The 17,925-nt window shown below is 36.8% G+C and overlaps 2 protein-coding genes across 2 annotated transcripts; one reads left to right on the forward strand and one right to left on the reverse strand.

Annotated features, from left to right (window-relative positions):
• Positions 1-100: 100 nt before the first annotated feature.
• smcr8a (Smith-Magenis syndrome chromosome region, candidate 8a) lies at positions 101-6,858 on the reverse strand. Its single transcript, XM_073838982.1, has 2 exons — positions 4,353-6,858; positions 101-3,128 (listed from the first exon to the last, which is right to left on the reverse strand). Exons 1-2 carry the CDS (start codon positions 6,482-6,484, stop codon positions 2,681-2,683), a joined length of 2,580 nt encoding a protein of 859 aa, XP_073695083.1. The 5' UTR covers positions 6,485-6,858; the 3' UTR covers positions 101-2,680.
• A 198-nt stretch (positions 6,859-7,056) lies between these two features.
• On the forward strand, positions 7,057-17,675 carry top3a (DNA topoisomerase III alpha). Its single transcript, XM_073831795.1, has 17 exons — positions 7,057-7,614; positions 7,723-7,782; positions 9,751-9,824; positions 9,908-9,983; positions 10,067-10,175; positions 10,256-10,399; positions 10,486-10,656; positions 10,769-10,872; positions 11,021-11,095; positions 12,198-12,280; positions 12,371-12,578; positions 12,664-12,849; positions 16,431-16,560; positions 16,655-16,768; positions 17,066-17,231; positions 17,308-17,454; positions 17,549-17,675. Exons 1-17 carry the CDS (start codon positions 7,438-7,440, stop codon positions 17,673-17,675), a joined length of 2,151 nt encoding a protein of 716 aa, XP_073687896.1. The 5' UTR covers positions 7,057-7,437.
• The last annotated feature ends 250 nt before the right edge of the window (positions 17,676-17,925 follow it).

Here is a 17,925-nt window from a genome sequence, read left to right on the forward strand (position 1 = left end):
AGTTATTACAAATACAAGAGACAACTCATGTGCCTTTTACTATATAACAAAGGATAGCATGTTTCGCTGAAGACGAGATTGAGTAGTTACAATGCCATTGAATAATGATGCAAAACAGGGCTAAATTAGAAATAATTTAATTAAATTGAAGGCAGAGAAATTTCACAGTGGGCAGCAACTTAAAGCACACAATGACCCTCAAAATTTACTCGACTTAACATCCATAAATATTTTAGCATGAAGAGCATAACTCACAATACTGTCTTAAAATAGATTCGTGAAAAGTAGCAACAAAAAAAGCATGATTTAGACAATTACAGCAAACAAGATTTGTTCAGAAACAGCAAAAAGAAATAACCTTAGAAGTAAATGTGCGTATAATGGTATGGCTTATTCTCAATTTACATTCAACAGACTCTGCAATAAATGCTGAAAAAACTGTCTCTGACAAATTGTTACCAAGGCCAATAATAACTAGGTAGCCAAAACAACTTGATATTAAGACACACTTGCGATGAAACACAGCGGTGGCAGTCAAGATCTGTAATTTTGGACTACAACTGCTATCATGCAGTAGTGGGAATAACAATTACAGACAATGGATTTTGGCAACAACCACCATTATCGTTCATTTCACATCACTGCGACAGCCATTAGAACGAAGTGCCACTTCATCCACACAGTTACTCATGCTGACGTTGCTTGCACACAACTTAGACAACAATTTATATCCATTTTAAATATATCTAGAAAGGCTGAGTAGTACAACACATGAGATACAATGGAAGTGTCAAGAAATTGCCACCATATTTTGCCGTCGTTACATTTTTGTGTTCTTCAAACATGCAGAAAAGTTGTGTAACAGTTCTCCACGATGTGACATTTTACATGCAGTACATTCGTTCACCTTATCACACGATTACGCTAAAACACGAAGGGCAGTTGGCTCCATTTTTGTTTGTTTAACAATTCCTTTAACCTTTGTTCGTTTTCGTATTATAAAAAATATTCGGTTTTCCCCTCAGATTTTATGTCCATAAGAGAAGGCAGGAAAAATGATACATCTCAGTCTATATTTTTCATCAGTTTAGTGTACTTCTCAAGCTCAGAAAGCAAGTATCAAAAAGCTAATTACTGACCAATCCATGAATTACCAGCAAATTATTTGCTCATTTACAGTTGAGGTCAAGTTTACATACATGATTACGTGATAAAAAGTTTAAATACATTTGATTCTTAATACTGTGTTGTTACCTGAATGATCCACAGCTGATGTTTAGTGATATAACGGGTAAACTGCCTGCTGCTCTTCAGAAAAATCCTTCAGGTCCCACAAATTATTTGGTTTTTCAGCTATTTTATGTATTTGAACCCTTTCCAACAATGACTGAATAATTTTGAGATCCAACTTTTCACACTGAGGACAACTGAGGGACTTACATGCAACTATTACAGAAGGTTCAAATGCTCAATGATGCTTCAGAAGAGAAAATTATGCATTAAGAGAACTTTTGGAATTTGAAGATCAGGGTAAATTTTACTTATTTTGTCTTCTGGGAAACAACACAAGTAGCTTCTGAAGGGCAGTACTCAATGAAAAAAAGATACTTAAGCAAAATAAGAAAAATTTACACATTTTCATTCTGTTTCAAAAGTTTACACCCCCTAGCTCTTAATACATCATGTTTCCTTGAGCATTTGAAACTTCTGTAATAGTTGCATGTAAGTCCCTCAGTTGTCCTCGGTGTGAAAAGATGGATCTCAAAATCATACAGTCATTGTTGGAAAGGGTTCAAATACACAAAAATGCTGAAAAACCAAAGAATTTGTGGGACCTGAAGGAATTTTCTGAAGAACAGCAGGCAGTTTACCTGATCACCACAAAAACACTGTGGATCATTCAGGTAACAACACAGTATTAAGAATCAAGCGTATGTAAACTTTTGAACAGGGTCATTTTTATAAATTTAAATATTCTATCTTTTTTACGAAACAACTAATTCAGGACAGTACTACTACTAATAATAATATAATAACAACATGCACTTTGTATGATCCCTCTTATTTTGGTGAAATAATTAACATTTTGCAGATTCTGGAAGGTGTATGTAAACTTTTGACCTCAACTGTAAAACCATTTAATGCTAATGTATTTAATAAAGGATGCATATTGAGAATGTGTTTTATAAAATACTGTTCTGTTGCCACATAAGACGTTTGTGATTTTCATGCAGCAACAGCTGCTTTGCTTGTGAAGACAAATAGGCATTAATTATTAAATGGGATATCAGGAATAGATTAATTAAATGGCGATTATAGACTCTCCTGCTGCTGTTCCCGTGTAGCTGAAGCGGTCAATGAACACAAGCATGTGACTACACACATTCAAATGAGTGGTTTCATACGGCCTCTTTCAAAACAAGTCGATTTGTACTTGAACGACGGTGAAATTTTGCTTTTTGTAAGGTCTTCAGACCAGAAGAGGAACCATTTTCTTCATTTCACAGAAAACGGTTTGCCAATATGCAAAAAATAGTCAAGACCACATTTTGTAACACCAGACATTTAACCCGCCACTTCCTTGAATTCCATTAAGGAAAAAAAAGATGATTACTTACATTCAATACATTTGGTCTCCTGATTTTATCGGAGGTTAATGTGGAACAGATAGTGGACACATTCAGATTTTGTACAAATAGCTGGTGGTGTAATTAAAACAAAAAGATGGGTTGACCCCCTTCGGAGACCCCTGAAGGTAATGCTGCTTAATGAGCTCACTCAGGTACTGGACGATTTTGCTCTCCTCCACAGTGTAGCCGAGCTGCAACAAGAAATTAGTCCTGCGTGTCGTTACCGAGCCCTGATCGTTGACGTCCATGGGAAGGTGAATGTGATGGCAGAACGTGTAAAGGAAGGCCTTGGCTGTAAGCTGAGTCAACATACCCTGAACATGGAGGAAGTAGGTACTGCCGCGTTTGATCTGAGTCCTGTGGTCTGCCAAATGGCTTATTAGTGTTCCTTTGTACGGCGGACACCGGAGGGTCTTGCTGTCACAGTCCAAAATGCTTATGTAACGGCTGTATCGATTCAAAGAGTGGAGAATGCTGGATCCAGGCGGGGAGGCAGCTCTGAAAAAAAGAGGAAATGCCAAAAATAATGAAACTCTGCACTTTTGGTCAGTGATTTAAAGCACTGCAAGCAAAAAAACAAAAACTATCTCTGACTACTTTTGAAACTATGATACTGATTTATCGATTGACTACAGGTCAGCTTTTATTTACTAAAAAAGGCCTTTGTTCACCTTCAGAACACAAATTAAGATATTTTAGATGAAATCAGAGAGCTTTCTGACCTGCCATAGACAGCAAGGGTACTACAACTTTCAAGGCCCAGAAGGGTACCAAGAACGTCGACGATTGTTGAATAAAGTTGTTATTTCTCCTCAAAAAGGAAGCTTCATCTCGTAGCTTCATAAAACTACAGTTGAACCACTGACAAAATAGTCCATGTGACATCAATGTTTTTGATACCTTTCCGGGCCTTGAACTTGGTAGTACTCTTGCTCTCTACGGAGGGTTAGAACGCTTTTTTGTTTAGTGATAGTTGTATATGAGTTTTGTTGTTTGTCTTTAACAGATAAACTGCCTGCTGTTCTTCATAAAAGTCCCACAAATTCTTTGGTTTTTCAGCATTTTTGTTTATTTGAACCCTCTCCAACAATGACTGTATGATTTTGAGATCCATCGTTTCACACAACAATCCATCGCAGACAACTGAGGGACTCATCTGCAACTATTACAGAAGGATCAAACGCTCACTGATGCTTCAGAAGGAAAATGATGCATTAAGAGCCATAAGGAATTTGAAGATCAGGGTAAATTTTACTTATTTTGTCATCTGGGAAACATGTAAGCATCTTCTGTAGCTTCCGAAGGGCAGTACTAAATGAAAAAAATATGATATTTAGGCAAAATAAGACAAATTTATGCACATCTCAAAATCATACAGTCATTGTTGGAAAATGTTTAAATACCCAAAAGCTGAAAAGCCAAAGAATATGTGGGACCTGAAGGATTTTTCTGAAGAACAGCAAGCAGTTTAACTGTTCAATTACTAAATATCAACCACTAACTGTGGATCATTCAAGTAACAACACAGTATTAAGAATTAAGCGTATGTATGTGGTAGTACTCTACGGAGGGTTAGAAAGTTCTCTGATTTAATCAAAAATATCTTCATTTGTGTTCTAAAGGTGAACAAAGGTCTTACAGGTTTGGAACAACATGAGGGTGAGTAATTAAAAACAGAATTTTCATTTTTGGGTGATTTTTTTTATTTATGGGTAAACATACCTCTGCAATCCAATAAGCTTCCATCTCTGCAGGTCGGTCAGCTGAAATGGTGATGAAAGCCACGGTTGAACGGTTTCACCATACTTGCCAAGATTAGGCACGAAGATGAATAAAGCATTAACCAGCTTCCTCACTGTGCCTTCGTCCACCCCTAAAATAACAAGTGTTCGCCCACTCAGAAGGCAGAAAATGGCTTGCTGAGCGAACGGGTATTGCCTGATGAATCGAAGAGCACTGTGACCAGCTTTCTTCTTTTGTTTTAGGGTCAATGCACTGCCGTAGATGAACGGAGACATGGCTCGATCAGAACTGGTGGAGGCGCTCATGAAGCTTGTACTATCGGAGACATCTTCAATATTAATTTTTGCCACCTCCTCGGAAAGAACAGTAGCGTTTAGCTCGGAAAAAGTCAGTCCCATGTTTGGGCTCTCTGAGTCCTCCAAAATGTAGTCCATCTGTAAGGCAGGGTCTCCTTGAAGAAAAGACAGAGGTTCTTGGTTCACCACTGTGTCGCTGCAGCACTCCTGAGCAAGCTCAGGCAAAGGTTCATCAAAAATGAAACCGTCCTGTCCAATACAGCAGGCTGCATCCATCGGGACTAGATTGCCATCAGACGTCCTTGGTGGGACGGCAATAGACTTGGATGCATTTTCAGATGGAGATGCAATGGATACCTTGCTCTTTCTTTCAAGACCATCAAAGAAATTCACATGTAGGCTAGAGGGACTAACACTTCCAAAAGCCTCAATGCTCTTGTCGCTACTAAAACTCCCTTTGGTCTCCGTGTCGGCGGCCTCTGAGGTTTCCTGCGTAATGTCAGATGTACTAGACTCATGAGGCCCTTCCATAGACTCCACACCTGGCTTAATGTGATCTACATCTATGCAGGTGGTGTACGATTCAAGACTCATCGGCTCGCCGGATAAGTTCAGAATGGGGACAATTGGATTGTTGGAAGAAATATTGAGGTTCTTCGAGGTTCCCTCGCACTCCCGGTCACGTTCAGCTTCGAAGAGAAAGCTAGTAACTCTCTGTTTGCTCAGAAGAGCCTTGTCAATCTGGCTAGTGTAAATTAAGCATAGATCTCCTCGGAATGACTTTTCAATTAGGTTTAGTTGCTCTAGAGTTTGGTGAAAAAAGCTGGCGTCGCAAAGCTCCTCCATTGTTTTCAAGCGTTTATCAAAGCATTTTGCAGACTTGGCCTTAATGAGCTGAGGCGTGTAAGAGGACTTTCTACTCTCGCTTTCGGTTTCAACAGTCTTATCTCCAGTGTCAGAATGATTCAAATTCACCGTATCGTCAACCACATTCATGTCAGCTGGTTTCTCCGTCTCACGCTGTACAAAATCCGCATCTTTCTTTTTTCTGGAAGGATAAGAAGTGATTTGCCTCAGCAGGTCTCTGTGTTCATAGATGGACTTCTCCATATTCGCCAATTCATTTGCCTTCTCAATAGCTTGGGTTGAATAACAGCCATTGTTCATTTTCTGCAGTTCGGCCTCTTTGTGCAGCACTGATCTGGTGTACTCCAAGTCTTTCAGTTTCTTTTCCAATTCATTTGCAAAAGCCCTTCGGTTTCCTGATTTTAAAAATTCAGATGCCTTGGAAAACTCAGCTGACATTTCTTGAAACTGATGCATGATTTTCCTCTCATCTGCTGAGATGTAGGCCATGCAAAAGGGCCGTACAAATCCACGAGCCTCCAAATCATACAGCGTCAGATGATGGACGTACGCAAACGCCCCTTCCTTGGAATCACCCAGGACAACTTTCGAGTCCTCCACAAAATTAAGCTTTGGGTAGTTACTCCCAGGAGGGTGTCCGACGAAGGATGCCTGGTAGTCAACAGACATGATGCGAAGCGAGAAGTAGTTAAGGTCAAACGTCCCACACACTTTGGGATCATTGGGAATGGTGAGTAAAGGCTGTGGACCGACCTGTTCAGAAAATTCAGAGATGAGTATGAAATCTTTCGGGAATTTCGCATAGGATGTCTTCGTCCAGGGATTTGCATTGGCAGTGTGAGCAAACAAAGGCACAGAAAACTCCTCTGGAAGCGACCACGGATCCGAGAACGAGTCTCCAAAGTCATCTTCTTTGGTAAAAGCCACCACATCTGGTGAGCCAATCATGTTCTCGGAGTATATAGAGAGACATCAGCAGAAATACCCATCCATGCTCAGTAACTCAATCGATGAAAGCATAATATTTCACACAGACATAATTTTTCAAACACAAATCATAAATATGCTGTGCACTGACGACTCTGTCTCTCTTTGCAGCACGGCTGGTTAGTCCACTGAAGCAGATCACGATCTGATATACAGCTTGAAGACGATGCTCTCCAGCCTGACAGACCTTTGACGTCACCTGCCATAAATCTCACACATCTATCAATCGTCGCCGTTTATATAAACCTCATTATAATCCGGCATCTACAAGACAAATCGAAACGAAGACACCGCTGTTTGAATGTACTCCAGCTGCTCAATAAACTGACATCCTACAACAGCAGCCATATTTAAGCGATCGTAACCTACCCATGTGACTATCCTGACTAGGAAGTAGCTGTGTTTCGAAAGCTAGTGAGCTTACTTGCTAGACAGCAGCTTGGCCATTTTAGTCAGCTTTTATGATGCTGCCAAAGTAGGTATCTTATTAGGTTTTGAGACGCAGACAGTGCATGTGTTATGATGCGTTGTGTGGTAGCACAAGAGGAGAGATTATATTTTTCGACTCGATATTTTACATACATGCAAATTTGTTATTTTAACTTGTTATTTGTTTGTAGTTAATTACATTTCGTTGGGAAAAAACACAACGCTGCATTCTAACCAGATGCTAACGCATTGCTTTACGGTATTTTTACGACAATTCTCGTCAGGCGCCTGAATTGGAAGTTTTTGCAGAGAGTTGATTCATCTGCTGGGTTCACACTTTGTTTAAAACCTTTCGTTTACGCTGCTATGTTTTATCTCAGTTAATTTATAGGTTGTCAGGGTTTTATGCTATTTAGCAAACTGCTGTTTTGATGTAACTTTAATGTCCGGAGTGTACAGTGATCATGCGCCGCTAGATCACAGTTATGAACGTTTTGTTTAGATCACTAAGAGTGACAGTTTACAGTCGAATATATAACGTTAGACAAATATCTGTAAACATGATTAGGCGCACTCAAATTAAGAAGGTGCTTTGTGTTGCTGAGAAAAACGATGCAGCTAAGGGCATAGCAGAGATCATGTCAAATGGGAGATCCAGGAGAGTGAGTGTTATGCAGTTTACGTACTTTGATCTATAATGTCATAACTTATTGCTATCAAATGAGCTGATACTATAATTATGTGTATAATGCATCTTCTTTTCCTGACAGAGAGAGGGCTACTCTGTTTACAACAAAATATATGAGTACGAATACAACTTGTTTGGTCAAGTAAGTGCTTTTTTTAGTTAATAACTGAGAAAGGTGTATATGGGCCAATAAGTCAGAGTTGGAAAAAAATGGTCTTTTCCAACAAATGTTGTATGTAAGATCCAAGGTGCACATAGTTTTGTGCAGTCAATTCTCATATTTTCTGGAAATTTTGGAATATTTGTCCTCTCCCAAAATTTGTCACTACCAAAACACAGTAATATATCATTTGTGACCCTGGATCACAAAAACAGTCACAAGGTTAAATTTGACAAAACTGAGATTTATACATCATATGAAAGCTCAATAAATAAGCTTTCTATTGATGTATGGTTTGTTAGGATAGGACAATATTTGACTGAGATACATCTATTTAAAATCAGAAATCTGAGGATGCAAAAAAATCAAAAATACTGAGAAAATCACCTTTAAAGTTGTCCAAATTAGGTTCTTAACAATGCATATTACAAATCAAAATTTACATTTTGATATGTTTACAGTAGGAATTTTACAAAAAATCTTCATGGAACATGAACTTTACTTAATTTCTTAATGATTTTTGGCATAAAAGAAAAATCAAAAAATTTGACCCATGCAATGTATTTTTGCCTATTGCTACAAATATACCCCAGCGACTTAAGACTGGTTTTGTGGTCCAGGGTCACATTTGAAATGAAGGGTCATATTGACCTATTAAGATTTTGCTTACACCTTCCTTGTAAATATATTTTTAACTGTTTTATTAAAAAGTTTTCAGAGGTAATATTTCAAGTGAGATTTATGAGATTTGTACTTTTGAATCTGTTTTTTCTTTGTAAAAGGCAAAAAGTTGATCATACTGATTTCAAAGTTAAGGATTCATTACTTTGAATATACATTGAACCAAGTACTATCATAACATTGATGTTGGTAATTCAGTATACTTTATTTTTGACAAAACATCCCATGTTTCTGTCGTGACAGACCATTTTCGGCAGTGACGGTAATGTTTTGGTAGCGACCACATTACATTGCAGAATTTTAACCCACATACTAAAACATTACTAATACTAAAATACAATTTTTTTTTTGCATAACTGTATTCAAATTTTGTTTATTTCCCCAAAATAGAGGATTATGCGTTCCCTTTTGTCACTACTGAAACAAAGATGACATGTTTCGGTCGTGACTGTTAAGGTAGTGACAATGTTATGGAATAACTTCCCAAAAAAAAAAATTTGTCACCGATACTTTACCAAATGTTTTGGTCGTCAATGTTTCTGTAGTGACAATAATAGACACTTTTAGACTAAGCTCAAAGATGCTAATCAGCACATGGCTAGCTAGCACAGCTCTGAACAGTTGTACACATATAAAAACTAAATATTATGGAATAACTCCATAACAAAAAAAAATTTGTCACTGATACTTCACCAGATGTTTTGGTCGTCAATGTTTCGGTAGTGACAATAATAGACACTTTTAAAATAAGCTCAAAGATGCTAATCAGCACATGGCTAACTAGCACAGCTCTGAACAGTTGTACACATATAAAAACTAAATATTATGGAATAACTCAAAAAAAAAAAAGTGGTTAATTATGGAAAAAAGGTGTTTGGTAGTGACATTCCTTAAAGTTACACACATATTTTTCAGACTTTTGAACACATTTACCTTAAAATGATGACTCAGTGTAGGGGTGTAGCCAATGGACTAAAACATACATGCTAGTGACATGAAAAACATGAACATGAAAAACTTAAAAAAAAAAGAAAAAAAAAAAAAGAAAGAAATTCAGGGGTTAATGTTCGGGACCGCCACCTCCCAATTGCAAATACCCACTAAATTATGATTTTTAGATATATTAAGCTTACTAATATTTTAAATATCATTCTGGGCTTCAATAGATAATAGAAGGATCTTAGTAAACATCTAAGATATGAATACATAAATGCTTTTTAAATGTGCTTTTATAGTGTTTATTTGATTATAGTGTTTGTTTGTTCACAGAATGTAACTGTAAGCATGACATCTGTGTCAGGACATCTCTTGGGTCTTGAATTCAAAGCTCCTTTTCAGAAATGGTAAAAAGTTATATTTCTTCATATCTCTCAGTTTCAATGTTTAGTTTAACTATGTACACTTAATCATGTGGTTTGTTTCGCAGGCATAGTTGTAATCCAGTCCTGTTGTTTGATGCTGAGGTGGAAAAGTACTGCCCTGAGAACTTTATACCGATCAAAGTATTAATTTTCATTTATTCAGTTAGATTTGGTTTTAGAACATGAGCTTGTGTTTTATATTTTAATATATTTGCATTATCCAGAGGACTTTGGAGAGAGAGGTGAGACAGTGTCAAGCTCTGGTCATTTGGACTGATTGTGACAGAGAAGGAGAAAATATCGGCTTTGAGATCATTGATGTCTGCAAAGCAGGTACGTTTAGTGCATCGTGTTTCTAGTTATTCATTGTACTCTTGCTGTCTATTAGTAACATGTGATATTTTTTAATTAAGTGAAGCCAAACGTCCAGGTCTTCCGTGCACGCTTCTCTGAGATCACCCCAAACTCCATAAGGAGAGCCTGTGAGACTCTTACTGAGCCAGATGTCAATGTCAGCGATGCGGTGGATGTGAGACAGGAGCTGGATCTCCGCATCGGTAGGCGTTTTAATATAAAAGAGGACATAAACTCAAACTACTGTCTTTTAGACAATGTTTAGCTTACGTACATTGTGTTCCTTCAGGGGCGTCATTTACCAGGTTCCAGACTTTACGCTTGCAGAAGATATTCCCAGAGTCTCTGTCCGATCAGCTCATCAGTTATGGCAGTTGTCAGTTCCCGACCCTTGGCTTTGTAGTAGAGCGGTTTAAAGCCATTCAAGCCTTCGTCCCTGAAACTTTCTTTAAAATCAAAGGTACTCGGTTGTTTTCACTTCACATTTAATATTTTTTAACCAAATGCAACAAGTGCTTTGCAGTGTTGTCTCATACTCTTTATTGTCTATATGTGAAATTTATGTTTGATAGTTGTCCATGAGCCTAATGAGGAGGAATCGGTTGAATTCAACTGGAAACGACATCGTCTTTTCAGTCACACAGCCTGCCTTGTGTTGTATCAGATGTGCATGGAGGTGTGCACTTCTGCTTATCTTATTAAATGCTTTTTTAATTGTTTCTTTATTAATTTTGAAAAAATGTATTAGACTTATGCAAGCTTTCTAGTTCATTATTGTGCCATCATAAGTTAAATTCTTTGTGTTTGTTTTCATCTTTGTTTAGGATCCTATGGCGAAAGTGATATCTGTAACAAGTAAACCAAAAAGTAAATGGAGACCTTTACCCCTTGACACTGTGGTAAGTCATTTAGAACAAAAATAAGAAAATATGGACTAAAATATGTGGAAATCACATCCATACAATAAAATGTTTAAGTTTGATAAGATCTTTTGAAAGATTTCATTAATGCTCAACAAGGCTGCATTTATTCGACTGAAGTGCAGTAAAAAAAAGTCTAAAATATTGTTTTAAAATCCAAAGTACAGCAAAAAAAGTAACATTTTGACATTTTTAATTTACTTTCCAATAACTTTTCTATTTGAATATATTTTAAAATGTGATTTATTCCTGCGATTTCAAAGCTGATTTTTTTGCATCATTACTCCAGTCACATGATCATTCAGAAATCATTCTAATATTCAGATTTTCTGCCCAAAAAAAACATTTATTATTATTATTATTATTATTATTTATTATTATGTTGTAAACAGCAGAGTAGTTTTTTCAGGTCTCTTTGATGAATAGAACATTCAGAAGAACAGCGTTAATTTATAAATTATTTCTATAATTTCTTTCAAAAAAGATTATACTGGATCCAAGTTTTTAAATGGTATAGTGTATTACAAACATTTTTTTTTGTGATATATTTATAAAAAAAATCCTTAACAAAAGCTTTTTATTTCAGATAAATGCTGATCTTTGGATCTTCCTATTCATCAAAGAATCCTAAAAAAATTTACTCAACTGTTTTAAATATTTATAATAATAAAAATATATATATATTGAACAGCAAATCAGCATATTAGAATAATTTCTGAAAGAGTGAAATAATGATGATGAAAATTTAACTTTGATCACAGGAATAAATTGCATTTTAAAATATATTCAAATAGAAAGCAGTTACTTTAAATAATAAAAATATTCCACAATATTACTGTTTTTTCTGTACTTTGGATCAAATAAAGGGGCTTGGTGAGCAGAAGATACTTATTTAAAAAACTTTTGACTGGTAGTGTACACAATGGCAATTAGCTGCTAAAGTTATTTCTTATAATTTCATGAATGACTTATGTCCATAATAACCCAAAAATTAGAAGTGCTGCTAAATTTAATGAGTTAAGTGAATAATGGGGAAAAAAATGTAGTGTATTTGTTTATACATCTCAATTTTTTTATTAAGGAACTTGAAAAACTGGCCTCAAGAAAACTGAGGATAAGTGCTAAAGAAACCATGAAAATCGCAGAAAAGCTGTACACTCAAGGGTATGTTAACGATTATTTCATCCACATGTCTGTGGTCTGCTGCATGGCTCTTGTGTCCCTTCACAAATCAGCCTGTTTGTTTCCTTCCAGGTTTATCAGTTATCCTCGTACTGAGACCAACATGTTTCCACAGAACCTGAACCTAACCCCACTGGTTGAGCAACAGACACAAGACAACGAATGGGGAAATTTTGCTCAGCGCATTTTGGAAAGCGGTGGGCCCACACCTCGAAATGGAAACAAATCAGATCAGGCCCATCCCCCCATTCACCCCACCAAATACACCAACGGTTTGCAGGTGAGCATTCTCTCTGTTAGGACCAACATTACTGGTAACAACTTACATGATGACAGAGTTTAATTATTCTTTTTTCTTTTTTAAGGGAAATGAAAAGCGGCTATATGAGTTCATTGTACGTCACTTCCTGGCCTGTTGCTCCAAAGATGCTCAGGGTCAAGAGGTGACGGTTGAAATTGAAATAGCTGAAGAGAGATTCTCTGCGAGTGGATTGACGATCATTGCTCGCAATTATCTGGAAGTGTACCCTTATGACAAGTGGTACAATAAGGTGAATACTGCTCAAAACATTTTGCATCCAAACACATTCCGTTTTCAGTTAAAGCTATAGTTCACCCAAAAATGAAAATTCTTTCATTAATTACTTACCCCCATGTCGTTCCAAACCCGGAAGAACTTTGTTCATCTTAAGATTCTTTTGATGAAATCCGAAAGCTTTCTGACCCTGCATTAGGGGTGGGCGGTACACCGGTATCATAGTCATCACCGGTGTGCGCCACGACATGGATTTTCTAATACCGTCAATACCGTAATAAATCAATTATATGCCTTGAACGGCTGCATTTACATCAATAATAGCTCATTCTAAATAAGGCACTAAAGTTTAACTTGCCTGCGACTGTTTGTCAACTGCATGCGCACATACAGTCGGTGCGTTCACACCAAACGCCAAGCGAATATGCGCATCGCGTCACTCACTCTAGTTTATCCGCGGGATGTTTTTCCCATCACTCGCGCGAATAACAAGAAGGCGCGATCGACCATGGTGGAGATAAATACGATCGCTGCTTTGTTCTTGTTGTGTAAGTTCTAAATGCACCGGAAAGCCAAACGCCGACCTGTCTAGGTTCACAGCACAGTAATGTATCACAGACATATCTCACAACTCCTTCTATAAACAAAGTGTAGAGAGAGGGTAAATAAGAGATTGATCGCAGTACAGAGCGCGTCGTTGATTATAATAGATATCGCAAACTAAGATGAGGGACAGCTTTTAATATTTTTATGGGAGTTTGTAAATGAGATCTAAACAAGAAGTTATTATTAAGTGACTTACATGGTCTGAGAATAACACTATGCCCGATTTTGCTCTGTTTCATCGGCAAAATTTATTCTGGAACAAGTCACACCGCTGTGTTTAAATGAAGATGCGCAGTTCTCCAATCAAACACTGCGGTGTTTCGTTTATAAGTAAATGTGCGTTTTTAAACTAATCTAGTGAAATGATTCAATTTCCCATTCATAAAGAGTCACTTGAATGAACCATGTGTTCAAACGAATCAAATGAACAATACGATTCAGTAATTAATTTCAGTGTCTTGCTGCCACCTGCTGGCAGATCCTTTCATTTATTGAAATCTTAAATACTTGTGTATTCCAAATTTTATTTTTAAAACACTAATCTCAACATGAATTTATAGATTTGATTGCACTCAAGGCACCTCTGAGCCTCATTTTCATGGACGACACTATAAAAATTAAGACAGAAATCTTGCTGATCATTATTACTTGCTGAACTATTACTAGCACTACCTCATAGGGGTTTCAGTTCAATGAAGCAAATTGACTTGAGTGGAGAAGCCACATCTCAGTGGATTCACTCCACCAACTCTTATTAGTCAGCATTGAAGGGCCTGAGGTGGACAGTTTCAATGGCCAGAAGGTAGTTGAAAGGTGGCACTCTCAAACAGAAAGGGCTCTGAGAGTATCGCTCTAGAACAGAGACAATATTTGTGATCTTCTGATCAAGACCAGGAACATAATACTGTGATATTATACCGTCACCGTTCAAAAGATGAAAAATACCGTGATATTAATTTTAGGTCATATCGCCCACCCCTACCCTGCATAGACAGCAACACAACTGACACATTCAAGGCCCAGAAAGGTAGTAAAAACATCGTTAAAATAGTCCATGTGACATCAGTGGTTCAACCGTAAAGTTATGAAGCTACATGAATTTTTTTGTGCACAAAGAAAACAAAAATAATGACTTTATTCAACAATTTCTGCTTTTCTATGTCAGTTTGTAGTTGTTAAAATTGTTTTCTTTGTTCACAAAAAATATTCTTGTAGCTTCATAACATTACACCACTATTTTATCAATGTTCTTCGTAGCTTTCTTGAATGTGGTAGTGAGTAACTAATGACGAAATTGTCATTTTGGGGTGAACTATCCATTTAAGAAACCTGTGGAAATATATATTGGAAATATAAATTATTCAACCCTCCCAGAAACACCAGTTTACAAGAAAAATATACAAGGTTTTCTGAAGATCCAGGACTTCATAAAAATTGTATCTACAACAGTTTACAGGCATATCAATAGTGATCATGTGAATATATAATGTAATGTATTTTGAGTTATAGGATTTTTTAATAACACAGCTATGTCAGAATTATTCAACCCCTATTCAACATTGTTGTTTTAAGTAACAAATTTGTATGGCAGGGAACAAAATTGTCTTGAAAAACCAAAATAAAGCCTGTAGAAACATTATTTAAAAAACTGAATTAACTTGGAGTGTTACACATGCATACATTTAGCCCTTGCAAGTGCTGAAGTTGAGTTGCAAATATGGCAAAGAGCTCTCACAAAAACTATAGAGAATCTATAGAGAAGAAATCTTTTTTTACATTAGAAGGTCTAATGCTATATGAAGATTTTCAAGACATTAAATGTTCCTAGAAACACAGCTGGCAGTCTTATTCCTTAGTTTAAGGTGTGTTGTATCAGAAAACATTTGAGGTTGTTGAACGAAAAAAGCACAATATTAAAATGTTTGATCAGAGCAACTGAGATAAACCTGTAATATACAGTCAAAGACTTGCAAGGTGACCAGACGAAAGGAGGAAAAACATTTCAGTGCAGTGAATAAGAAGAACACTAGGCCAAGTATGGCCTTCATGTTAAGGCATCTTCCCGAATACCACTCTTGACCAAGGAGAACAAAAATGCAGACTTAAAAATGCTAAAATTATTTTGGATAGACCTGTGGAGTTATGGAAGAATGTTTTATGGACTGATGTGACCAAACTGGAACTATGGATCAGTGGTTTGTCTAATGCGAAAAAAAAAAACTTATAAACAGAAGAACACCATCTCCAACTTGGAGGAGGATCAGTCCTGATATGGGGTTGTTTTACTGTAGCAGAAAGTGTTAATCATGATTGTATGAAGGATATCATGGTTTCTTTAAAGTTTCAGGCCATTTTGGCAAGAATTGTGACGCCTTTAGTGCAAAAACTGAAGGTAATGATCAATGGACCTTTCCTGCAGGACAATCATCCCAAAGTATACATCCAAAATCTTTTCATGGATCAGTCATAGAATTTTCTTGAGTGGCTTGTCCAGTCTTCAGATTTAGTTCTCATTGAAAATATTTGGTTGAATTTGAAGATGGCAGTGGCAATGTGAAAACCAAAGATTATCAATGATCTGAAAACTTTTTCAGGCAAGGAATGGGCCAGGATTGGATTGCAAAACACTTTCAAGCAGTGTTTATTGGTGGTTTTAAAGAATACTAAAAAAATAAATTCTGAACCAAATTTTAGTTTTTTTTTTTTTTTGTTTTTTTTTTTTTTACTGAACATTAACATTTAGAGCCAGTATGATTTTTTTTATATTTATCAGCTTACATTCTCAGAATTACTCAAATGTGTATTAAGTAACTTTCTCTAATTGCATACTGATGCATCTGTCGAATTCTCTGCAGCAAAATGTCTCGCAGGTCAAGGGGGTTTAATAATTTAGATTGCTGTATATATTGCACTAAATGTTTATATTGTTCTAAAAAATGTCCAGATTTTGTTTAAAAATATTGTGGCTTAAATGCCTTTTTTTTTGCACAGGTAATTCCATTATATACAGCTGACACCACGTTCCAGCCCACAGCGATTGAGATGGTGGAAGGACAGACCAGTCCACCACAGCTTCTGACAGAGGCTGATTTGATATCGCTCATGGAGAAACATGGCATTGGTACTGAAATCAGTCCAGTTTCGTACCTTGAATGTTTTACATAATTTATGAAAAAAGTTAGTTATGTGACACTCAACTTGAATTGTTGCTGCAGGTACCGATGCAACACATGCTGAACACATTGAGACCATAAAGAGTCGTATGTACGTGGGGCTGACTGCTGACCAGAGGTTCCTTCCTGGAGAACTTGGCATGGGTCTCGTTGAAGGTAACAAGATCAGTAAATCAGTAGTACTGAAGTCTTCAAAGAATGATAGGTTACACTTTATTTCAAGGTGTCCTTGTTACAGTGTAATTATACATTTAAGTACTGAGTAATATTAATCAACTACATCTACTTATATGGTTAGGGTTTGGTTTTAGCATTACTTGCATGTAATTATGCATAATTTATTGTTATTATAATAGTAAGTACTTGTAACATGTGTAACAAGGACACCTTAAAATAAAGTGTTACTGAATGATGTCTGTGATTTGTATGAAATTGAGTGTTGTATTGTTTCAGGGTATAACTCAATGGGATATGAGATGTCTAAACCAGACCTGAGAGCGGAGCTGGAGGCCGACCTTAAACTTGTGTCAGAGGGCCGAAAGGACAAAGCTTCTGTCCTCAGTTATCATGTGGCAAAATACAAGGCTGTTTTTATTGAGTCCGTGAGGAAGGCAAAGAAGTGAGTCAACGAGACATACAGCTCTGCTTTGGTTTCTTCCAACTTGAATTGAGTGTTTTTGTCATATTGTCTGCAGATTGGACCAGGCTTTGTCTAATTATCTGGGCCCTGCTCAGGAGATAACTGAACAGGAGCAAGGAGAGATGGAGATACCATTACCAGTACGAAAGTGTCCTCAGTGTAACCGTGACATGGTGCTGAAGAAGAAAAAAGACAGCACAGGGTGAGACAACTATCTGAAATCAATCTAACTGAAATGAAAATGGATTGTAGTTCATTAATTTATTTCAATCACCCTTTTATGTCACTCTGTGCAGGATGTTTCTTTCATGTATGGGATATCCTGCTTGTAAGGCAGCCGTATGGTTCCCAGACACAGTTCTGGAGGTCAGCCGAGATGAGAGTGTCTGTCCAACTTGCCGTCCACCACCAGTGCATATGTAAGGATTGTTCTTATGTTGCTTTGTAGTCTTTTTAATATTTTTAAAAACTTCCTGTACTGTTAAAAAGTTTGGAGTCAGTAAGGTTTTTTTAAATACTTTTATCCAGTAGGGATGCATTAAAGCAATAGTTCAACCAAAAATGAAAATTCTTCCAAAGACTTTTGTTAGTTTACCTTTGTTAGTTACCTTTGTTAGAACACAAAATAAAATATTTTGATGAAATCCAAGATCTTTCTGACCCTCAATAGACA

Source organism: Garra rufa, chromosome 1 (genome assembly GCF_049309525.1).
Source record: "Garra rufa chromosome 1, GarRuf1.0, whole genome shotgun sequence".
Classification (NCBI taxonomy): Eukaryota; Metazoa; Chordata; class Actinopteri; order Cypriniformes; family Cyprinidae; genus Garra; species Garra rufa.